Consider the following 23,738-nt stretch of genomic DNA (forward strand, 5'->3'; position numbering starts at 1 on the left):
GAAACTAAAATCCAAGCAAATTCTTTTCAGATTTTGATTAAATCTTTGTAATAAATGCAATATTTTAGGGCTGCAACGAACAGTTACTGTTATTATTAATCAATCTATATTTGTAATTCATGTTTAATGTAATATACCGAGATTACTACAGTCCAAAGTGAAGCCTTAAAACTGTTTTTGTGCTTTAAATTTGAAAAAGCACACAAATCCTTACATTTGACAGCTTGCAACCAGAACATGCTTTTTATTTTAACTTTACAATTTACATTAATAAATAATAATAATGAATAATGTCTGTGAAACTGTCATTGATTTATTTCCTGTCAGCATTAAAGAGTGCAACAAAGAAAACCAAAACGAAAGAAGAAAAAAAACTGAAGACAGAAGGAGGGAGCACCGTATTTGCAGACTCATGTACCCACATACTGTACGTCGGGCTGAGCAACGGCAGCGAAGGAGCGTGGAGAACGATGAAAGCAGATACATTCTGCAGATTCATATAAACCACACACACTTCCTATACAGTAACTGTACCTCCTCCAACACATCTGCATGGTTTCACACACAAACATGTGTGCAATCATACACATCATTTCCCGGGAGGACATCTTTTAAGAAAAGAACCACACAAACACATATTTTACATAACTATTTTATTTAATTAGAAATAATGATAGAACAGCATGACCTCAGGTTTATGATGTCATATTTGAATACTTAAATATGAAACATCTATTTGTTTTATGAGAATTGAGAGATGGTACTTTATATGATGAAAAAGGTACAAATACTTAAACAGAACAGTAACACATACATTATTTAAATAAATAAATAACACAAATACTGACTAAATTATGAACTCAAACTAATCAATGCCACCTTTAGCAGAGATCCATAGTTTGCACTGATTTTATGGCTTCTTTACCTTCAGCCATTCCAATGCCACTTTTTCTCCTCCAAGAGTCCATCACTGCTCAATCACAGGTTTTTGTAAAACACTTTGGTGAGGGGGTATCCCAGAAAGCCTCTCTCTGGAGTCTCCAGCTTCCTCTCCTCCTCGTCATTTTCTTCCACATCAGTCCCCTCCTCAAATTGCCGATAGCCCAGCTTCCTGAAGAAGGCCTCCCCCAGCTTGGAGGGGTAAGGGATGTGTGCGTACACTCTGTGTGCGCCACTCTCGCTCTCTCTCTGTTCCAGACTCTGGACAAGCAGCCGGCCCAGACCCTCCCTGCGGTACCAGCAGCCCGTCACCAACCTGCAGATCCTCCTGATTTTCGCTCGCTTCACGCTTTCCCTGAAGATGCACCCAAGGATATCACCGTCGCAATCTGCCACCCACACCTGTCCTGCTTCCTGCTCCCTATCTGGGGTGACATTCTCTGTTGACAAATCTTTGTCCTTGTCTTTGGGTGGGATTCTGCGCCTTGGCTGAGTAAAAGAAAAAAGATTATTTGGCTGCAACATTTCCTCAATAAGTGAAAACTACCCCCCAAAACAAATGTAAGGCAAATGAGTAGACTAACCTTTTTAGTCACTGATGTTTTCCCACTGCTCCTACAGTAAGGATTCTGCAGTGTCTCATCCTCTGTCCCTCTGTAGCTGCTACCCACATAGTCCCAGTAGGGGCGGCTGCTGCCCAGAACCCCTGTGGACCTCGGCATGGTGATCTTGAGAAAGATAATTAGCAGGAAGACAGGAATAGCAAGGGCCAGGATAAAGGAATGAACAAAACAGCGCAGGATTGAGGAGAAAACAGCCAGGATGAAGAGGCAGAGTGGACGTGTGAGGATGTGAAGGATGAGACGGTTTTCTGTGCCCTCGCAGCCCTCCTGGTGACATGCAAGTCAAAAGAAATCAGCCTCACAAGGACAGGAGCAAATTCCAATCATGATGAATGTAGCCGGCCTAAAAAACTCAGTCTAATGATATTGCACAAACCTTGATAAGGGCTTTGACCATCTCTATATCATCCTCCTTCATCCTCCTCATCACCACCTGATCCAGCTCCAGCCTCACCATGTTTAGGCTTTATGCTCCAACAGCAGGATTGCTGCACCACCGTTTCTACACACATCCACACAGTGTGCACAGGGACCCTACAAAAACGGGGCAGTCATTTATATTTTGGTTGTTAAAAAGTGTCACTGAAATGCAACGATGTTTGATACTAAATCATGCAGATAACCGATACTCTTGTAGACATTGTTCTGTTATCTATACAATGACACCCATGCTGTAGTATATTATAATAATATATAATAATATTCATGTTATGCAATGCACTAGACTTCGTCGACAGTAAATTAGTAGAAATGTGGCATCACACCCACGCTGGCTCTGAACAACATAGACAGACAGACAGACAGACGGGGGATAATGGAGGATTTATGGCATGCATGTGTCGTCACCATTCTCTAATTCAATCTAACGCACGCCACTCTAGCTTTAATCTGCACTGTATCGGTGATCATCAAAAGGTACAGACGAAAAGACCTTGTTCAAATCCTTATATGGTCATTACGACACATTTAGACCCCCTGCTTCTGCTCTAAACCCCGGTTTTGCTTACCTTCTCCGCCACGCTGCTCACATTAAACTGAAGATAAGTAAACACTCTGCATGTTTAAGATTAAATCAGAAACGACCAGAGACATTTCTTACGGAAAGGACGGATTCTGATCACAAACCTGCTGGTTTTATGGTACGGTTCTGTCCCGTTGTACGTTTTCAATGTATCCATCGACGTCATTTCCGTAAGCATGATCCGCACTGCGCAAACGCTACGTGAATTTCAAACGCCACGTAACAACGTAAACAGCGGTCCAATGAATGAATGACATTTGAATGTTTAATTTGTTTTAAAAAGGTCAAACTCAAACTACAAGAAAGCAACAAAAAAAGGCAAACGATAAAAGATATTGACAGATTTATTAATAATGAACAATTTACTATTAACATTGTGAAGAAAGTGCACCATGTACAACATTTATTCACAATAATTCATAATTACTTAAACAAACTGCAAATGACAGTATCATTTAAACTAATATAATCAGGAATATTCCAAGGTCCATGTACAGCCTATTTGAATGTATAACATTTCTAGTGTGTGGCACCATGGGATAACAACCCAGTACTCATCTACCTGCAGGTTCTCCCTCGGCTCCAGGAGAATGCAAACTAAAGCATGCGCGCACATGCACGCACAGTCACACTCACACTCACACTTTCAGTTAGAGAACTGCATCTCTTTAGAGTTAAGTATAGGTCCATTACTTATTGTGTCCTCAGATGATGTCGGTACCTCTGCATTGGCTGCAGAGCAGTGTTCCTTTCCAGACTTTTCATTTGCCTCAGCTGTTACACTCTCATATTTCACCTCACTACTTTGTGAGATCTCTCCATCCCCTCCTCCCTCCATTCGTCCTTCTCTTAAGCTACTGGTGCTGACCTCAATTATGACAATTTCCTCTCCATTTCCCAGCTGAAATATGCCTTCCATAGTTCCTCCATCCTGGTCCACCCTCCCACTTTCGGCATTGCAACCCACCCCTTCTTCTCCCATCATTCCCCCTTGACCTTCTATCAGGGCTATCATCTGCATGCCCTCCTCCGTTTCCTGCTCTATCTTGGTCTCACTCCCAAGTTCAAACACAACCTCCTGTCCATCAAGTGGCACTAAACTTTGGGTAGGTGTGCAGGAAAGATGCAAGCTGGTTTCTTGCCCTTGGCTGAAGGTAGCACTGGATGGACCACTGTCCTGTGCCTCAGTGTGAAAATGGAGGACATAAGACTCTCCCTGGCCGCCTTCCTCTCCTGTATGTCTCTCCCCCTGTTTTTCTCCACCCCATTCATGCAGAAGTGACATCATCTCTCCCTTGTCTCCCGCATTTTCTCCTTCACCTTGCCCATCTGTCTTGAACTGCAACACAAGTGATTTTCCCTCTCTACCTAGTCCTCCATCCACTGTCTCTCCTGATGCATCCCCTTCAAACTGTAACACATAGGAATGCCCACCTTCCTCCATATTCATCCCCTCCTTTGCCCGTTCTTCATTATCAAAACATAACACAAACTGTTTCCCTGCCATGGCATCCCCTGTCTTTACTTGCCCCACTGTGGTATGAGTAGAAACTGATGCTGTGGCTATTGTGGTGCCTGATGTAACCATGGGAACAGTTGTTGGGGGTTCTGAGGTGTCCACTGTGGGGGCTACAGTGGTAGAAGATGAAAGAGTTGGGACATTAGTGCAAGATGTCGACAGGGGACAGTGAGACACTGTGGATGCAGGTGATATTAAGGACTCTGTAGCTGCAGTAAGAGTCTGTGAGACGTTGGTCACGTTACAGTTTGACAGAGACAGAGCTCCACCTGCAGTCTGACTGACAGGAGCTGCTGCAGATTTCTGAAGAGTAGCTTTTGGTTTGCGTCCCCGTCTGCCCCGAGCAGTGCGTGTGCTTTTCCCTAATATGGGCTTGGTCAGTAGGGAGTTGGCTGAGAAAGTGTGTGTTGGCGTGGCAGCAGGAGTGTTTGTATCGTTGATATTGTTGGTGATTATGAACCTAGTCTGCTGTTGTTGCTGTGATGTGGTCGGAAAGTGGGAAATCCGAGTCCGTGTTTGGTTTAGGACGGGCTGGAGAGCTTGGATAGTCTGAAGCACAGGGAGAGCCTGAGACTCCGGAGCCGGATGAGGATTGTTTGCCGTTGGGACGAGAATCAAGCTGGACTGGCTGCCGTTGTTGGAGGGGCACTGAAGAAGGAAGAAGTTTTGGGGCTGGGATGGAGTTGGTGGTGGCGGTGGAGGAGGAGGGGGAGGGGCTGGTTGATGGGATGACAGAGGAATGAGCTGCAGGCCGCTGGCTGTCTGAATCATAAAGTAGTTCTGAGAGGTGTTGGGGGGGATATTAAGAGCTGGCTGGGACACAATCAGGCTGCCATGGTTTCCTGAGGTTTCCAGAGTGATGGGGTTGAGCAGAGTCGTAGTGGTTGTTACTCCTCCAACACTGGCTTTCACAGCCACTCCATCTCTACTTCCGCCACCAGGGCAGGGCAGGGCAATTCCACTGCCATGGGTGCGGATGTGCCTCTGCAAATAGGAGTGCATGACAAACTCCTTTGAGCAGTACGGGCATTTGAAGTCCTTGCTTGAGGAGTGTGTCCGAAGGTGGAGCTGGAGGTTGGAGGAGTGTGTAAAGCTTTTATTGCAGTGTGTGCACTGAAAGGGCCTCTCACCAGAATGGGTGCGTTCGTGCTGCTCACAGAGAAATAACAAAAGAAGAGGGAAGACAAATGAATAAATACAAGATGAGGTTAAACAGATCTATTCCAATAATCTACATGAGTTCATAGCTGAATCTGTCCAGGTGGCACTGACCTGTTTGAGGTTTGACGTTTGGGAGAAAGACTTTGAGCAGATGGAGCAGGTATGAGGTCGCAGTCCAGAGTGCATCTGACTGTGTCTACGCAGGCAGCTGGTGTTCTTGAAGGACTTGCCACACTCCTTACACACATATGGCCTCTCGCCTGTGTGCTGCCGCAAGTGGTACTGGTAGTGAGAGCTCCATTTGAAAGTGAGAGGACAGTGAGGGCACTGGAATGCCCGAACACCCGTGTGCACCTGGGTTAAGTGAAAGTAATAACAGTTATACTTTCTGGTGTTTTAAGTTGTTTTTTGTTATATGATCTACCACTTAAATCCTATCTGCTGAACAGTTTTTGGTGGCTATTACATATGTAAATCCAGTTTCCCAGCGTAGTACCTAAAATTTAAAATAATTCAATGAAAGCCATAGTTGTCATTTTATTAACTTTTCCAATAAAACCTAAATGCAACCTAAGAGAAAGCAACCAGGAGACATCACCATGTGTGACTGCTGCAAGCAGTTACAACTGTTACAACTAAAACACACTGAAAATATACGGTGATCAACGATCAAATTTAGCTCTCAAATGATGGATCTCTAATTGGAAAACTTAACTTGTGTTTGCATTTCTTGCAACAGAAGTCTTACCCTCTGATGAATTGAAAGCAGAGATGACCTCTTGAAGCTCTTTCCACACTCTGTGCATCGGTAGGGCCTTTCCCCAGTGTGATCCCTCATGTGATACTTTAGTCCTGAAGAACCTTTGAAGGCTTTTCCGCACTCTGAACAGCGGTAAGGCCTCTCTGTATCAATGTGTGAAACAGAGGATAATGATTGTGAATATTAAAACTTTTTACCACCAACCAATCAAGTTGCAGTTTACATCTATGTCTGTCTAGACTCATAATATACACTACAGGTCAAAAGTTTGGGCTCACTTACAAATTTCCATACCACTCCATTATAGATAGAATACTAGCTGATCTGAATAGGTGGCTGATCTATAATGCAATATTCACATTGTCCATTATCAGCAACTATTCATCCAATGTTCCAAAGGCACGTTCTGTTTACTAATCTGACATCATTTTAAAAAACTAACAGAGAAAACATTGGAGAACCCTTGAAGTGAAGACTTTGAAGCAAACAACATATGACATATACATATTAAAATGACAAAATTACAAATAATACAGTAAAAACAGAACTAATGTTGATTGTCTTAAGTTATTTTGAGAGAAAGGAAAGTTCCCTGGTTGCTATAAATGTATTAAACAACAAATTTGATATTGGATACAGCATGGGTAGCTTTACACTAAGAGAATTAACAGAACACATGAGCAAATAGCTTGGTTCATACTTTCCTATTTTTAGTCGGATCTCCATTGTCTCTATGTTTTGTGTCTGCTCTGCTATGAAAATGCCTTTACCTCCAGCAGGAGTGCTCTTGCTGGCTCCCGTCTTTTTGGGGGCTTTGGTCGGTTTGGCCGGTTGTTCTTCTTGCTCCTCACTGACGGTAATGATTTTGACATGGATCTCCCTCTGACCTTCCTGCTGCTTGTCAGCCTGGCTGGGGGAAGAGGGAAGGGGGAGAGACAGTGAAAGGGAAGGAGGGCACACTATCTCAGCCTCTGCCTCAGCCAGGAGACGTTGCTCAGGTGTGTGGGAGTGTTGGTGGGTGAGCAGGGAGGAGAGAAGGGGAAAGGAGCGGTCACAGGCGGAGCAGCTGAACTGGGAGCGGGACTGCGATGACAGAGAGTGCATCTGGACAAAGAAAAAGGGGAACAAAGGAGGCAAATATTACTCTACGATAGATCAATCCAAATGCAATATATTAATCTCATTGCTCAATATACAGTGCAGTGTGGCAATTTGTATACCAGGGTTAGTTGAAGAGCATTATAACTCACCAGTGATACATGTCTATTGAGGCCTCCACTGGTCTTAAAGGTCTTATTGCAGTAGCCACATGACAGCCCTGCCCATGTGGTTCTGGCCACTGGCTGAACGATCTCAGAGCTCTGAGTCACCTCGGTGAAGCTCTGCAGCAGGTCAAACTGGGCCTGGGTGGTGCCCACATTCTGAGGACAAACCAAAGGAAGTTATAGACATAAATAAAACATATCTTCAGATTTTAAAAAAACATACCTAGTCTATAATAGAGTTGTTGTTGTTTTTTTTACCTCAATTAAAATGAGATTATATAGACCAATTAGTGTTGTCTTTCCTTTCAAGAGTACGGTCATTCTATTCGCTACATGTTACAAACAAGTGATATACTGTACCTCCTGCAGCTAAGTCTAATAATCAGACAATTTGTTTCACTTTATTTATTTATTTATTATTGTGTTTATGATAACTGATGTCTTGTTTTTTCCAAAACTAGTCAGCATCGAGTGAAGTATCGGTTACGCTAACATAATTTTCAGTTGACGCAGAAGCTACAGTATCCAGGATTAGGTCCACTTGTCACATTGATCAAATGAATTTGCTGTTCTGTAGATCAAAGTGAATTTCATCTATGGTTGTCGCCATTTTTCTGTTTGAATTTTTCATGAATGTGGCTTGCACGCTAAAAAAAAGGAAGATGAAGTTTCCATTTATAATCCCACATGCTGGCCACTAATTTACCCCAATTGTTTTTCTAATCAAAAGAAGGCAGCTGTCAATGGGCACAACACCAGATAAACAGTATTTAAATTGATGAACAAATTTGAGATTCTTGAACCAGGCTACATACAACACTCCATTACCTAATTCCCTATTTAGATAATTCCCTTCACTTTCTGTTAGGAAAGTTTAATCCAATCACTTACTGTATTGCTGCCATCTGCCCCCTCCGTCAGTCCAAGAAGCACCTCTGTTGTATGTCCATTTTCAGCCACTGTGGTAGTCTCCACCACCTCCTCAAAATCAGCCAGCAGTTGTCCAGCTCCCACAAGCCCATTCGCCACCTCCATCCCTGCTCCAGACCCCACCTCTCCACCGGCCCCATGTCCATCTGGAGCCATGTGGATGGACTGGTGCTCCTCTAGATCTGTTCGTGTGCCAAAGGTGTGGCTGCAGCTGCCACAGCTGTACAGCAGCACACTGGCCCCGGTGTCTGTGCTCAGGTGAACCTCTGTCCCGATGGCCCTAGATGCACACACACCTTCCCTAGAGGAAGTGAGGGTGAGCTGGGGGAGAAGATTAGGATTCTGCCCGGATGAGGTGGTTGACAGGAACACTTCTTCCATACCCAACCCCACTCCATCAGTTCCATCCTGGCTCACAAATCCCACCATGTCAGTCAACATGGACGATGTCACTTCCTCTGTCCCAACCACCACCACCTCATGTCCCTTCCTTGCATTGTCTCCCCTCTTTGCCTCCCTCCCTACTGCATTGAGGTGCGAGTTCTTGTGCAGGGCCAGGTTTGATGAATGTGTGAAGCTTCGTCCACACTCACCACAGATGTAGGGCCTCTCACCTGTATGTATTCTCATGTGCTGCCTCAGGTTGGTAGACTGAGTGAAGGATTTGTTGCACACTGTGCAGGTATAAGGCTTGAGACCAAGGTGAACATTTTTATGTCGTCGCAGACTGCTTGAATTCTTGAAGGCCTTGGGGCAAGTGTCACAGGGGTATGGACACTCTCCGGTATGCTGGCGCAGGTGATACTGGTAATGAGAGCTCCATTTAAAGGTCAAAGGGCAATAGGGGCACACGAAGGTACGCACTCCAGTGTGGACACTCTGGTGGACCTGGAGATAGACAGAGATACGGATGAAATTTCTTGCTCATTTGTAAGACCTTTTTCCCCTGAAAGAATCCTTGTATATAAAATTACTTTGTTTGACATCTCACCTGGAGCAGAGAGGAGCGTTTGAAGGCTTTTCCACACTCCTGACATTTGTAAGGCTTCTCCCCGGAGTGAGACCTGCAAAGAAAAGATAACTATTCAGGAAGATAGCACAATTACTTATATATACAGTGCAGTTTGCCATCACAGGTGTGACACATCAATCAATATAGAAATACATTGCAACACTTTCTCTTGTGATATGTTACACACACCAGTGCCAAGTATAGCTGTTTTTATGAAAGGTTTGGATTAAGGAACACAGTACTTTGGGTTTCATGGTACCTGAATTTGGAAATTTCTGCCTCTCTTTCCACTCACTTCAATGCATAAAGTAATCTTAACAGCTTCAGGACTCTATACCGTGTTGCATTTTTAAGGGTGGTAAAGAGAATGTAATTATGGGTACCGTTGGTGGTAGAGCAGAGCAGAGGAGCCCTTGAAGGCCTTGGGGCAGAGGTTGCAGCGGTACGGTCTCTCATTGTTGTGGCTCCGCTGGTGATGGGTAAGCCTGGACGACCACCTGAAACTCTTCCCACAGTCCATACACTGGAAGGGATGTTCAGACTGCTCAGCCTGCTGGGATGGGCCCGACACAGAAGACGTCACCATGTCCAGAACCACCTCTTCCCCACCCTGTACTACTCCCTTGTCTCCCTCCACCAGCTCTCCTCTGTCTCCATCGTCCTCACCATCCTCTCCCGGACCAAGTAGGGATGGGAAATGAGAGAGCGAGGCGGTGGACTGGGGCGGTAAGAGTTCTGCTTGGACCACTAAGGCCACTGAGTTAGCCATTACCAGAGCAAGCTGGCAGCAGATGAGGGGGTTCCTTGGCAGTAAGCGTGGATCAGTTTTGGTGCAGTATCATGGTTTTTCTGTTACCTTTCCTTCATTCATTCATGTTTTCTTATGGGCCTTTCATAAATTCATTCCCTGTCAGCCACTGGTAAAAGCAGCTGTCATCCCAAGTAGAAAAGCTCAGGACAGGTCTGAGAAATGGAAATAAATACAGTATTATAAGTTGGTAACTCCTGGTGAGAATGTCCCCTTTAAATTTCACCACCTGACGCCCGCCCTCCTGTATGAAGCGAGTCCCGCCGCCCCCTCCCTGCTGTCTTTCCTCTGGCAGTCAGTCCGTTTCTGTCAGTCCCCGCAGTGCGGTGCTTACCATATCTATGGCTGCTTATTAGCAATACACACAGAGGCTGCACATGAATCTACTTTAAAAGCGTATGAAAATATAACCAATCAGCTGTGCAAGCCGACAGACAACACGCACAGAAAATACCAGTTTTCACAGTATCAACAAAAACAGCTAACGTTACTGGCCTTCGTTTAAAGCTAATCTCGCCCTGTCAATACGGAATAGCGTCGGTTAACTGCTCGATAAGGATGTGCATGAATTCAGGCGGAAGCAGTACTCACCCAGCATCTTAACTCGTAAACTATATTGTTGATATTTTAAAAAGGAACTGGGTACCGCAGTGCTAATCCACACAACCTTAACAATAAACACAGCGCAAACTAACAGCAGTTCTCCACCCGATGCCGCCTTCTAAGAACAGTGACTGCGATTGGCTGTTTGCTACAGTAGATGCACTTCTGCCATTGGCTACGAGCTTCAACAGAGAGATTGACGTTTTTATACCTCGCTTAAATAGTTCTGACTTCCAAATTTGACTTGAAGCACTTATCAGTCATGTGTCTACACTTAAAATATATTAAAAATAATTTATGAAGCGTTTTCACAATCAATATGTATCGTTTATTTTCTGACTCTTGTGCACAGACTTCTGGGTAACGTAGTTCTGTGTGTGTGTGTGTGTGTGTGTGTGTGTGTGTGTGTGTGTGTGTGTGTGTAAGTGTGTGTGTGTGTGTACCAGGTATTGCTACATTTGTGGGGACCAAAAACTGTGAAAACAGTATACTTATGGGGACCTGACAGCTTTGTGGGGACAAAATGCTGGTCCCCTTACCGTTAAAGGGCTTTTTGAGGACTAAGACTTGGTTTTAGGAGTAGGGTTAGAGTTAGGTTAGGGATAGGGTTAGGGTTAGGGTTAGGCATTTAGGTTTGATGGTTAAGGTTAGGGTAAGGGGCTAGGGAATGCATTATGTCAATGACTGGTCCCCACAAAGATAGCCAGACACGACTGTGTGTGTGTGTGTGTGTGTGTGTGTGTGCCCTAACCTCTTCGTACACAGTCTATGGACGTACCTCTCATCTGTCCCAGTGTACATTGCGGGTGGACTACGGGTATTAAACAAATACTAAAATCCATTGTGCACATTCTCTAGTATTTATTTCACCAAGGCACATATTTCACATTGAGGCCAATCATTGTGTGGAAAAGGCATCTTGATGTTACAACAATAATTTAAACATGATGGTATAATAATAAGTAAATAAGAATAAAAACTGTATAAAAGTACAAAAAGATTGGAGACTCGCTCCACCGCAGCACAAAATAAATAGTTCCAACAAATTACTTAAATAAATAGTCAATACTGTAACAAATACTAAATTAGGAATGAATGAAAATATAGTGATAAAATTAATGGTAAAGTACTCTAAATTATATTGTAACATCATAATACACAAAAGCACTGTGTACAACAATTTACATTCTTGTACACTTATGTACACCTTTACAGAACAAAGTGTCACAATACATAGTATTTTAAGGCTTTGGGTGTTTGACTAACCAAAACAAACTTTTCTACTCCAAAGCACAGGTTTAAAATCAGCCATCTCACTCATCCAAGAGGCTATTCCTAAGACGTTTGTGCAAAGAATCTAATCAGGTCCATCAGTGCTCAGCAACAGGGCACATTCATACAACTTTACCACAACATTATCTTATATGCCTCCTCATGCAGAACGGAACAGGCAACAACAATAAACTCTGCCTCCGGCACAAAAGAAAGTATTCACTTCTCTTTGGCTACCGTTTTGACATTTTCAGATGTGTACAATTCATTTTAATTGATATGTTAGGACGTGGCATGTTTAACATGGTTAGAAGATAACATTAACATCTTTTAAATGTTTACTCTAAGGGCACTGTGCGTGAGATAGTGAAAACCTTGGCTGTCCCTATAATGTGCTACATCTGTTGGAAGAATAATTGGCTAAAGAAATACACAAATGCAAAGTAGATTAAGTCAGTTTGAACAAAAGTCGGGAAGTGCTACTGTTTTTTTTTTTTTTTTCGAGGATCAGTGAGACACAAGACAAAAAGAAAGATTACAGAGATGTGGGCAAATAAATTCACGTTAATACAGAAATAAAGAGTAGAGTGACACATTACAACTTCAAATAAATAAAATTAAATAAATTACTGACAGTCAATAAATAAATAAATACATAAATAACATGGTCATGAACAAGGCCTTTAGGAGACAGTTTGGGGAATCATGACACGATCATCATAGTTAAACTGGCAGTTTGCTTTAGCAGGAATCTTAGCGGTTTTAACTGGCTGCATTGGTTCTGATGGAAACACATTCTTCAACACACATCACTAGTTGACGTATGGGCCTTATAAGGGATGCTGTCAACTACAGTGCACACTGACATGGTCCTAATTCCCCTTTGGCTGAGGTGGGACTCCGTGTGTCCTCACCGGCTCTGCAGCCATGTAGTTGAGAGGAAAAGAATGAATGGGTTTTGATCGTCATTGTACTGCAGAGACTTTGGGCTTGAGGCTGATGAATGCTCTGTATGCCCAATCACAGAAGAGCTTAAAGTGTTGAAGAAGCTCATGGCTGGACTGCAAGACATCAAACTGATAGGGGAGGTGAGGGGGAAGGGAGGGGGTCGCCTGAGTCAGCCTTGGTGCTTCAACTCTCAACATCTGTAGGAGAGAAGTCAGGCAGACAAACAGATTAGAAACATAATTGATGTATTAAGTTATTGAGTGTTAGCAATATATTCGAAAATGTCAGACTTCCTGTCTACACTTTCATTGACAACTGAAGATAACTGAGTATCAAAAGGGGAACGCTCTTTACCTGACGGTGCAGCAGATTGATGAGAGATTTCATTTCTCTGATCATCTCCACCAGCTTGGGCAGCGCAGGGTGGTGGTGCTTCTTTGAAACCTTGTTCAGCCACTCAAAGTGGTGCTCATAGAGCTTCAGGTCAGCATGTAGCTGAGAGAGTGTGGGCTTCAGCTGGAAACAACACAGACATACTTAGTAACTTTGCATGGGTGTGGCAAGATCTCACTGTGTGGACAGAAACAGACAAGCCCCTCTCCATTTACGAGCATGCACGCATGCACACACACGCACACATGAAAACATTATCAGAGCATTACCTCAAGATTGTTGAGGTCATTGGCTGATCTGTTGCTCATTTCTGGCAGAGACCTAAACCTGTGGGGCTCCACGTCTGAGTCAAATGCATGCTCCCTCTGAAAGAGAAAACAAGAGAGAGCAGCCCGTTAGTAATTTGCATCAGCGCAATTGTACTCATCCCGAGACAAGTCACGGCAACATGAGGAAAGTGTTAGTCTAGCACCTCGATTGGGTGACTGTTTTCTGTGCTTAGAGACAGTAGCTTTCACTGAGGGGAGTGTGGTTGATAGGGTCAGTGTGAGTTCACCCATATTCAGCCTCCCCAAATGTCAACAATAAGACTAAATGACCTGAACCCACAGGATGTTTTCTACAGGGAGTGAGGATAACAACATATCCAGTGACTAAGAAATCTCCGAGTGGGACAGACAACACAGGGCTGAAGGGAAACTCCAGGGTCACAGCTATAAAAAGAGAGAATGACGCAGTACCACTGCCCAGCTAGAGTGGTGTTTTAAACTCCGTCTAGACAGCAAGTGTAATGTTCACCGGGGCCACCAGAGGGGGATAAACAACCTGACAGGTACCTTGCAAGGCAGATGTGCTCATCGGTGGTACAATTGGTATTAAACACGTGCTCCAGATTCAGTAATGAATGTGAATAAACGGAGATGACTGATGTGGCATGCGTCATTTCCAATCAGTAGAGGAACATAACAACATTAGGATGATAAGTGCTGAGAAATGTTTTGTGTAAACAGGTAGTGTGTGCTTAATGCTTCCTTAACCTGTTGTGCAGTGTTTTTCTTGGCCTACTGTTTGCCTCCAGTTGTTTGTGTTGATGTTTTTAGTGATGAATGTGCCGCATTGTCTCGCATGTCTCTCTATCAGCCTTTCATAAGAGCTCACTTATGTTTGTGGTCCAATGTTTTGTCTCCGTGGCTTTTGTCCCCTTCCATCCCTCGCTTCCCTCCCCCCTCCCCCTCTCTCTGTCTCATACCAGGTGCACAAGCACATGCAACAGCTCGTGCACATGTGCATGCATGCACACACATACACCACTGGCTTGTCATCTAGTTGGCTCTCTGATCTCTTCATCTCTTGTGGTTTTTGCTCCATCTTTCTCAGCCTATAATTCTCCCTCTTATCCTCCTTTTCTCGCTCTCTCCATCACAGATCATGACCTCACCCAACAGAACTAAGCATCCAACCTTTTTCTTCCTGAATGCAAATACTGGAATGTGATAAATCTTTTAGATTTTTATCAAGTCACTTTGCTGTGGCGACCGAAAGCAAAACACTAAACACCGCACCTACACAACCATGGCTATTTACAGAAGCATCAATGCAAACACACACAGCACCACAAAAATGCATACACACAAATGCATGCACACATATACACATTTGCACTGTATGCATGCAAACACAGACTCACTCATACACACACATGCGCACACAGTTACGTCGGAAAACTCATATAGACCTATGTGTGTACACACACACATTTCTCTCTTTAAAGAATCTGTTTCATTGCTTTTTTGCAGGGACTTTCCATGGATTCCCGTTCTATTTATCTTTCCTAACTTTGTCCTCTCTTAAGTGGAATTCCACACAATAAGGAAAAGATTTAAAATAAATCTTCCATGTTACTGAACACTGTCTAATACTGTCCCCATCACCCTTTGATAATTCTGGTTTATTCACATCTGGACCCCAGGTTACAGACTTCAGCCACACAACGGTCTGTGACATTGTTTTAAAACAACAAACCCACACACACATACAGAACACACACCCACACTTTCTGAACACTATCTACCAGCCAAGACTAGAGAGAGTATGTGGCTATTTTTGATTTTATTCCATGAACAAAAAAGATTTGCATAATGCAAAAATAGAATCTAGATCAGTCATGTGTAACTAAAGATCCACAGATATGATGCCTCTTTCTTTTCACCTGTTAAAACACGGTGTTGATATACAATCACCAGCTGGAGCGAAATCTTGGCAGAGTCTCTTAAATCTGATTTTCCTACCCACTTGACTGTCAACAAAATACAGTTTTGAGCCATTGTTGTCAGTACAGTGCACATTTCATAGGAGAAAAAAAAACTCTTCAAACTTCATCCTCACTTCCACAGTCTAGCCGCAGAACATAAACATGTTTCTACATAAACAGGCAAGTTATATACTTGCTGTCATGTCATAGATGGTGTGCTTAGCAGTTCAGCTTTAGTTGGATGCAGGTAAAGTGTTGATATGTAGTACTAAATTAGTCTGGATGGGAGAACATGTTCCTGGAACCTAATGTTTGATTTCTCTATTCCCTGACCACATTGTGTATATTGTGTATCCATCACTGTAAATGTGTGTTTATTCTCATTAATTCCATTAAACTTGATATTAATTTCATTACACTGGATTGCAGAAAGGCACAAGCCTAACCACCGATTTTCCCTCCAGAGCCACCAGTCAAGTGACCAGGCAGACCAGGAGGTTGCTGAGTCAGACCTCTCCGGTCCAGTGTGGATTAAAAGTGAGATCACTCAGTCAAATCTCCCCTAAAGCTTTTTGCTGCTTAAGCATGCAGATCGACTTCAGCCAGTCTAAAAGCAGCTTAAGTTAAACTGAAGTCCTGAGCAAAACTGTTGTACAGTGCATGGTGCAAAGTTAGTGCTGCTTGAAGTGCTGATACCTAAAACTGAAAGGTACCACTAACACCAAAATCCAACTAGAGAAAGATCAACCAATACAGGCTGTTCATCCTCTTCTACCCTCACACTAACAAATCAGTAAGCACAGGATAGTCAGGGCCTCATTAGCCTTTCCTCCAATCAATAACTGAGATTGACAATCTCCATGATGACATCTTCCCTTACCAGCAGTTCTTGGGTGAGCTTCATTAGATTTTTGGTCTGATTGGACAGTTTGTCCATGTCAGTGGGCCTCCGCTGTGGTACTGGAGAGGCAGACATGAACACGGGCAGCTGAGCCAGTAGCAGCGAGAAGAGGAGCGACGAGGAGGAGTCCAGCAGCACTGTAGGGGTAGAACAAAACGGAAGCAATTAGTGGAGAGGCGCTGTCATCTCGCCATAATGATAATGACCTCAGGCCACGGCTGTCAGCTCCAGGGGGAAGATATTGCACCATAATATAAACAATAGCTCCAGACTTGGCAGAGGAATCCTCAAGAGTTTCAGTGTCAGAGTCATGTTTTCACAGGCTGAATGCAAATCATTAAATTAGAAAAGGCCCGGGCTTTGACACTGAATATGAGCATCACTCCTTTACCATAAGCAACTGCAATGAATGCTGCTGATTGTCACACGTGCAACTGGATAGGTACCTGAGTTGGTAGTATAAATTATATAGACCCAGCCAAGTCAACTCTCTAACAGTAAGCTCATTCATTCTTTTCCTTTCAAGTTCAAATACAAGGTAGACTAAGTATTAAAAGGGAACCACAGTGGCGTTGAAATGATGAATGTTTGATAATTACAGGTGAACCACAAGAATCACAGCCAAAATAACACTGCAGGAGCATCTGAGCTCCCTGCCATATGGTGTAACTTATGCAGTGTGAGGATCACCAAAGAAAACAGTTATAGGTAAATCACAAGTAAGTCAACTATTTAGAATGTAATCCATGAATAAATCATTTAATTTAGCCTGTATATGAAGGATGGAATAGGTGTTTACAGTCACATTAAACGTTATAGACCCATAGTTTAAAAATAAAATACAACTTTAAAAGAAATGGTAATTATCATCTCTTTTAAAGTTTAATTTTAAAAGCAAATTAGGAATTAAAACACACTCTTACAAACACTTACATTTCATATTTGGTTCGGCTCCAAGGGATAGGTTAACCAGCAAACAAATGGCAGATAAATAAATAAATAGAAAATAAATAAATAAATTGAACTCCGGAAATTGTCACGTGCGCCGGTTTCTTCTTCGCACTCTTCAGTCAGAGTGACGAGGAAAGTTGTCAGGACGAGAGAGGATGAATGGGAGAGCGGAGTGATGACTGAAGCACTCAGACAGAGAGAAAAGGAAGGTAAAAGTAATCAAACTCTCTGTCTTTGGTCAAGTTTGAGATGAACCCTTGTAGTCTTTATGGAGTGCTGAAGGCAGAGAGACACTTAGATAGTTTGGAGAGAGAGAGATAGAGAGGCAACAGAAATGCAGAGAGAGGGATGCGAGTGTGGTAAGTCCAATTTTTGCGCGCAGTGAAGTGTTTAGGCTTGTTTAAAACTTCCTTTATAAAGACGTCGGGCCTATGACACATCGGCAGTGACTCACTTCATTCATAAAAACACACACAGACACACGCTCTCTCTCTCTCTCTCTCCCTCCTCTCTCTCTCTCTCTCTTTCCTCCTCCCCTCCCTGCTGCCTGTCTCTCTTTGCGAAACTTAAAAAAATGTTCCGTTGTTTTTTTCTGTTTTATTTTCTTTCCTCTATCACTTTCTCCCGTCCTGTCCTGTCCCTATCTCCAGCACTTCCTCTGTCGCATCCCGCTACCTGCACCAATCTGTCCCATCTACCTCTTTTTATCTTTCCATCTCCAAATCTCTTCCCCCCTCTCTCTATCTATCCCTGCAGACGTTTTAAAAAGCCCATTGTTTTCGCGTGTATCAGCATATCTTATATGTAACCATCTATCCTTTGGAGGCAATAGTTTTACCTGGCCTCTCTTTTTTCTTGTGTTGTATTCAGGGGACGAAATGTCATTAAAGGTGCGTTCTTACTTGCGTTATTTAATTTATGGCTACACATGCCACATTCCCTGTATCATAGCTAATATGCACAGCAAACACCTTTTCTCTCCCATATTTCTCTCCCTCCTTTTCTCACCCCTTGCTCTTTTTTTCAGTGCCCCTCCTGAGACAGCAGCCTGTTATTTCCACTGCCCCCCCACCCACCTCCTCTTTTTTTTCACTCCTTCTCTCCCTCTCCAGGGTGAAGGAAAGAGTGAGGAGTGAGAGACGGATAGGAGCAGGAGCGAGGTGTTGTCCAGACCAGAAGGGGCCTCTGAAAGTGTTGCATAGAAACAGTGAGCGGTCACACACACACACACACACACAAACACACGCATGCACAAACACCAACACACACACATACATATATATATATATATATAAACATATATGTTATAAAGCATATATATATCTATATATATATATATATATATATAAAAAAATATATGTACACACACACCACAGGACATTTACACAGACACACACGCTTGAGGTATGGGAGGTGCTTGGTGAACACACACACACACACACACACACACACACACACACACACACACCCACATACACATACACAACACATGCACATAGATGCACCCACACGGCACACGCTGTGTCATAGAAAAACATGCTGCTCTAATTAACCAAAACACACCAAAAAGACAATTTCTAGCTCAGAAACACACTGATACATGCAGAAACATGACCATTTACTGTACACACATCAACATGATTTCTCTCAAACACGCACACACACACACACAAACACACACAAACACACAGAGTGGGGCAGCCTGGAAACACTCAGTCAGGTGCAGTAAAGCGTGGCCTACTGTTGCAAAGGGCAAAAGTGAGTTTCCAGACATCACAGGGGGACAGTTGATGCATCATACTGTGTTCATATACTGTACATCACAAGGGAGTCAGTGGGTGCGTTTCCATACACCTGTGAAAAACTGAGTGGAATCGGTGAAAATGCGGTGAAAGACAAATAGTGATGGCAGATGGAAACATCAGTTCTGTGTTGAGCTATGAGGAACATGTAACACCCCTCAAAAAAATACATGAAAAAACTAACAATGTTATATCGACATCATATTTTCGAATCCCCCCCCCCAAAGTTGACTGGTGGTCATTTATTAAATTATCTCGTTGCACCCCTTCTTCTGCAGTAGCATAATGGAGCCTGACTGGAGAATCATCACACGTATTGCTTATCTTGATGTTTTCATGTTTTCTTTTGAGCGTTTAAAAAGCGCCATACTTGGAGGGAAGGCGGACTACAGACACAAACAAACAAAGGAAGAGCGATAGAGAGACCAGGGGGAAGAAAGAGAGCGTTTTTGAGTCTGGGTGTGAGATTAGGAGACCCTCATTCACAGACATACACTCATGGTGTGGTTTGAAAATAATTAGTGGTGGGCCTTGTATGCGCACAGTCGCACACTCATACCCATATACACACAGAGTTGCCAGTCCAGTGGTGGGCCTACACAGACAAACAAACACCCTTGAATGATGAGGGCCTGGTGGCAGCAAGTGGGTGGCAGAATTGTTGTGGTGAAAAGGGGTCATACTCTGTTTTCACGGGTCAACAGTAGAGAAGAAAAGCAGGAGAAGGAGGAGAGCAGTAGAAGAAGAGGAAATAGATGATTGAGGTTGGACGTAGGGAGATATTGACACACTCGCTCTTTTTAATTTCCCACATCAAAGGGCCGTTTGAAGACACAGCTGGGGAGAGAAGAAAAGAAAAAGTGAAGTTAGTCACTCTCTCTCATTCGCTGCCTCTCCTGATGGGGGTCTCCTGGGTGGTTCTGAAGCACAGTCTTCTGTTAAGCCATCCGCCAGCGCTGATCACTCACACACTATGACAACCGGGTGGGTGCCCTTTAAGTGTGTTTCTGTGGGAGCGTGTGGGTGCACGTGCATAGATGTCAGTGCGCAAAATTAAAACGGTTATGTATCTTTGTTTAGACTTTTGTTTTTGTGTGTGAGAGAGTGAGCTGGTGCATGCTTGTTGGAAAAGGGGGAATCCAGGGTTTGTGTGAATGGGTGTGCGTACAGTATATGTGTGTAATTATGGGCATGTGGTGGTATAAGTGCGGTGTCTGTATAACGTGCATGAGCATCAGTGTTTGTGTGTGCGCCTGTGTGTTTGTGTGTGGCCTTCATATGCTACCCATTACATCACCAATCTGTGTAAACCACCATAGGAGGAGAAACAGAGTGAGACACTCAGACTACGACCTCAAAGACATCAGAGAGAAAGGGGAACCTGTGACAGGGCCGGCCAGGCCTCGCTGCCAGACAAACTTTACTCACATAAGCTTCACTCAATTCGGTCATGCTTTACACTAGGTTTCCTGTGCGCCATGGCATGTATTCAAACATTATTACGCAGCCTTCAAATCATTTGAATGCCTCTCACTTTTTGCTCACCTTTTGCCGGGTTGTTAATCCACACAGTTGCTCGATTCATTTCCCGGAGTCACTTTAAAACGTTTGATTTAAACAAATTCAGAATGAGTGTTATTGTAATCGTCATAGTTTATTCATCTGATAAAGAAGAGCTTGAGTAGGAATTGACTTAGTTTGTTGGGGGTTTTTCTTTACTGTGTACTTAAGTGTGATAATGGTTGAAGTCTGATAATGTGGGTTTTCCCATAAGTGGTTGTTGCCGTCGGTTAATTTCCATGTCCAGGTGGGTGATAATATAATCTTGTGGATTTTAGGGTTAACTCTCATGTTCTGCTTAGCTCAGTGTCATATGTAAACAGTGAACATGTTGACCGTGACGCAATCGCTGCTCCGATGGTAAAAGGGATTATAGGAGAAAGAGAAGTAATAAATTTATCATTTTTATTTTGCACCCTCATTTCCTCCAGGGAATTCCAGCAGGGTCTGAGTAAACACACACAGAGATAATGTTCAAGGAAAACCAAAGGTCCGACCTTTTACTGTTCATACTTACTCTCCTAAAACAGAACACCTTACAGTTTCCTCATGACCTTCTTCTCCTCCTCTCTTCTCTGTTATTTTGTCCCCCATTCATTCTCTCCAGCTTGCTGCCAAATGCGTGACTCCAACTGGGTATCCTATCAGAACAATTGTCACGGTAACTTTACCCTAACTTGCTACCCACCATCATCATCTCCCCCATCCCTCCTTCTTTTGCCCCCTTCCTTCAACCTACGTCAGAGAGAAAGTGACTGTGTTAATAGTTGGGGGGGGGGGGGGGGGGGGGGGCGACACACAGGAGGGGGCTGGAATCATTGGGCAATAAAATGACGTCTCTGACTCTCTCTTTCTCACTGTCAGTGGTCAGTGTTGAAGTGCTGATGTCCTATATATGTGATATATGACAAGAGACCCTCCTCTCAAGCCCCCCTCAAGCTCCCCTCCTTTGGCAAGTCTTTAGTTGATAAAACTAAACTGGATATTATTCACAAATTATGCATGTCAATTGCTCTATTCCTTTTCCATGTGAGTGCCCCACTGGTGGCAAATATGGCTGTTGTGAACCTATTGCTTTGCCTTTTTATTAGACCATTAAAGAGGGACATTAACCAGCATCATTATTGCAGGTTTCCTCCGCTGGCTCAGCTCACAGAGCAGAGCAAAGGGCAGGATGCAGGGATGAAAGTGAGAACATGAGGCAAACGTCTCTCCCGGCAGAAACGTTGGGTGTAAAATGTTTAAATCAGCTCTCTTATTAAACATATTTACGAGCCAAATTTTGTTTGGAAACCAACTCTACGGTATGTGACAAAACACAGTGTGTATGTGTTTGTGTGTGTGAGTGTGTGTGTGGGTGCGTGTATGTGTGTGTGTGTGTGTGTGTGTGTGTGTGTTGGGGTGCGTTCCTGCGTGCATATGTGTGTGAGAGTAAGTAAAAATCCTCTCCCTCTCTGGCTCTGCGTTGCTCACCTGCTCACGTTCCCCTCTCACTTAGTTTTGCGTCTGCCAGGGAGGAAATCTCTGAATGAACTAGTTGAAGCAATAGGTCACAGACAGAGTGTGACAAGGAGAAGAGGAAGGAGAGAGTGGAGGGGGAGGACAGCGGGAAGCAAGCAACCCACGCAAAAGGAACTTTTTACTGTGCAAACACTCTTTCCATCTACCCTGCTTGCTCCCTCCATCTCAGACTGGTGTTAATACACTGGAGAGCCCAGGTCTGTCTCAGAGCTCCCGCTCCTCTCACCGCCATTCTCAGTCGCCCTAAACATTCTTTCCTCTGCTGTCATTGCATGTCCTGTCTGTCTGCATCCCTCTCTCTCTCCATCTCGTCCTCCTTTCAAAATGCTTCCCTACCAGCTCCCTTCTTACTTTCTCTTTCACACACTCACTCGCTTCCACTTCACGTCCCTCTCTTGTTTTCTCTGGTGCAGTCTGGTGCTCAGGAGGATTAATGAAACATAAACAGTACAAGCTTTAAACAATCAAAGCATATTTAATCAAGCAGTGAATTATTTGGATCTCTTGGCTGCAATATATATCTGCACCAAGGACCTTATAGGCTACATACTTAAAAAAAAATAAGACGAGAAAAAAGTAAAAGAGAGCCAAGTCAAAGCCGTATTTTTGGTGCATTCCTCAGCGTGCAGAATAGTTATCCCGGAGACAGTATTTGTGCATTCCCTGTCCTTTTGTCAGTCTGTGCGTGTGTGTGTGTGTGTGTGTGTGTGTGTGTGTGAGTGATGTATACTGTATCAGAGCTGACCACTACTTGCCGGCGCGCCATGCATCTGCGTCAGCCACACACTGTGCCTGTTGTCGTGTTATTCTACGGAAGCAGAGAGCAGCTGACAAATGCAGGGGAAACAGGGAGGGGTGTGTGTATCTGTATATGTGTGTGTTTGTGTGTGTGTGTGTGTGTGTGTGTGTGTGTGTGTGAGTGTGTGTGTGTCTGTGTGCGTAAAGGGGCAGTGGGGCCAGGAGAGAAGACGGGGAAAGAGTGAGGGGAGCGGGAAGACAAAAGGAAGAGCACTTGTGTGACGTCGCAGTATGCCTACTTAGTGACTTTGTCAACGGGATGTGACCTCAGTCACATTGGTGGGGGGGGGATACCCTTTTACAGACAGATTGACACACACAGACACACAAACAGATGTGCAGATACACACATGCTTACGTCTGTTAGATAGTTCATCCCAGCATTTAAAACAATTTATAACCCCTTGCCCCCTTTTAACCTGACATGTCCTATCTGTTTCTTTGAATGCTGACGCACATCAGGCCCCTTCATCACTTGCCATTCATTAAATTAACGCTCATTACACGCTAACAATCGTAAATCAACCTCCTGCAACAATGATAGCAGATAACACAACTTATAACAGTGCACATGGGCAGCTGTATTGATTCTACGTTGTTCCACTGACCACTTCCTGTGCGTCAGCCATGCAGAGTGTATAAATTTCATCATAACTAAGAGCAAACACAGGAAAGGAAATTTCATATCCGTGCGTTGTCC

The 23,738-nt window shown here is 43.7% G+C and overlaps 3 protein-coding genes across 5 annotated transcripts; all 3 read right to left on the bottom strand.

Annotated features, from left to right (window-relative positions):
• Window positions 1–629: 629 nt before the first annotated feature.
• Window positions 630–2,729, bottom strand: nat14 (N-acetyltransferase 14 (GCN5-related, putative)). 3 transcript variants are annotated; one of them, XM_034874320.1, is made up of 4 exons: window positions 2,570–2,729; window positions 1,939–2,096; window positions 1,524–1,667; window positions 630–1,428 (listed from the first exon to the last, which is right to left on the bottom strand). In XM_034874320.1, exons 2-4 carry the CDS (start codon window positions 2,017–2,019, stop codon window positions 979–981), a joined length of 675 nt encoding a protein of 224 aa, XP_034730211.1. In that variant the 5' UTR covers window positions 2,020–2,096; window positions 2,570–2,729; the 3' UTR covers window positions 630–978. The 3 variants fall into 3 exon arrangements, with proteins under 3 accessions (XP_034730211.1, XP_034730208.1, XP_034730210.1); XM_034874317.1 differs by having other exon boundaries at window positions 1,524–1,829; window positions 2,570–2,727; XM_034874319.1 differs by having other exon boundaries at window positions 1,524–1,829; window positions 2,692–2,712.
• Window positions 2,730–2,909: 180 nt separating this feature from the next.
• Window positions 2,910–10,777, bottom strand: znf628 (zinc finger protein 628). Its single transcript, XM_034874107.1, has 9 exons — window positions 10,630–10,777; window positions 9,614–10,193; window positions 9,210–9,282; window positions 8,180–9,106; window positions 7,274–7,444; window positions 6,794–7,127; window positions 6,012–6,166; window positions 5,375–5,617; window positions 2,910–5,251 (listed from the first exon to the last, which is right to left on the bottom strand). The coding sequence occupies exons 2-9, from the start codon at window positions 9,997–9,999 to the stop codon at window positions 3,230–3,232; spliced, it is 4,311 nt and encodes a 1,436-aa protein (XP_034729998.1). The 5' UTR covers window positions 10,000–10,193; window positions 10,630–10,777; the 3' UTR covers window positions 2,910–3,229.
• A 703-nt stretch (window positions 10,778–11,480) lies between these two features.
• On the bottom strand, window positions 11,481–17,518 carry il11a (interleukin 11a). The gene is made up of 5 exons (XM_034874357.1): window positions 17,340–17,518; window positions 16,386–16,543; window positions 13,524–13,619; window positions 13,216–13,377; window positions 11,481–13,058 (listed from the first exon to the last, which is right to left on the bottom strand). The coding sequence occupies exons 1-5, from the start codon at window positions 17,344–17,346 to the stop codon at window positions 12,879–12,881; spliced, it is 603 nt and encodes a 200-aa protein (XP_034730248.1). The 5' UTR covers window positions 17,347–17,518; the 3' UTR covers window positions 11,481–12,878.
• Window positions 17,519–23,738: the final 6,220 nt, after the last annotated feature.

Source organism: Etheostoma cragini, chromosome 6 (assembly GCF_013103735.1).
Source record: "Etheostoma cragini isolate CJK2018 chromosome 6, CSU_Ecrag_1.0, whole genome shotgun sequence".
NCBI classification, from domain to species: Eukaryota; Metazoa; Chordata; class Actinopteri; order Perciformes; family Percidae; genus Etheostoma; species Etheostoma cragini.

Excerpts from the sequence above, each read along its gene's own strand:
- nat14 (XM_034874317.1), bottom strand. The coding sequence starts at position 2,019 with ATGGTGAGGCTGGAGCTGGATCAGGTGGTGATGAGGAGGATGAAGGAG. Across the intron at positions 1,830-1,938 it reads TGGTCAAAGCCCTTATCAAG|GAGGGCTGCGAGGGCACAGA; the intron begins GTTTGTGCAATA and ends GCATGTCACCAG. Across the intron at positions 1,429-1,523 it reads AAACATCAGTGACTAAAAAG|CCAAGGCGCAGAATCCCACC; the intron begins GTTAGTCTACTC and ends TCTTTTACTCAG.
- il11a (XM_034874357.1), bottom strand. Across the intron at positions 13,620-16,385 it reads AGCTCACCCAAGAACTGCTG|AGGGAGCATGCATTTGACTC; the intron begins GTAAGGGAAGAT and ends TTTCTCTTTCAG. Across the intron at positions 13,059-13,215 it reads TCAATCTGCTGCACCGTCAG|ATGTTGAGAGTTGAAGCACC; the intron begins GTAAAGAGCGTT and ends TCTCTCCTACAG.
- znf628 (XM_034874107.1), bottom strand. The coding sequence starts at position 9,999 with ATGGCTAACTCAGTGGCCTTAGTGGTCCAAGCAGAACTCTTACCGCCC. Across the intron at positions 9,107-9,209 it reads AACGCTCCTCTCTGCTCCAG|GTCCACCAGAGTGTCCACAC; the intron begins GTGAGATGTCAA and ends GTCTATCTCCAG. Across the intron at positions 6,167-6,793 it reads CAAGAGCACTCCTGCTGGAG|AGAGGCCTTACCGCTGTTCA; the intron begins GTAAAGGCATTT and ends ACATTGATACAG.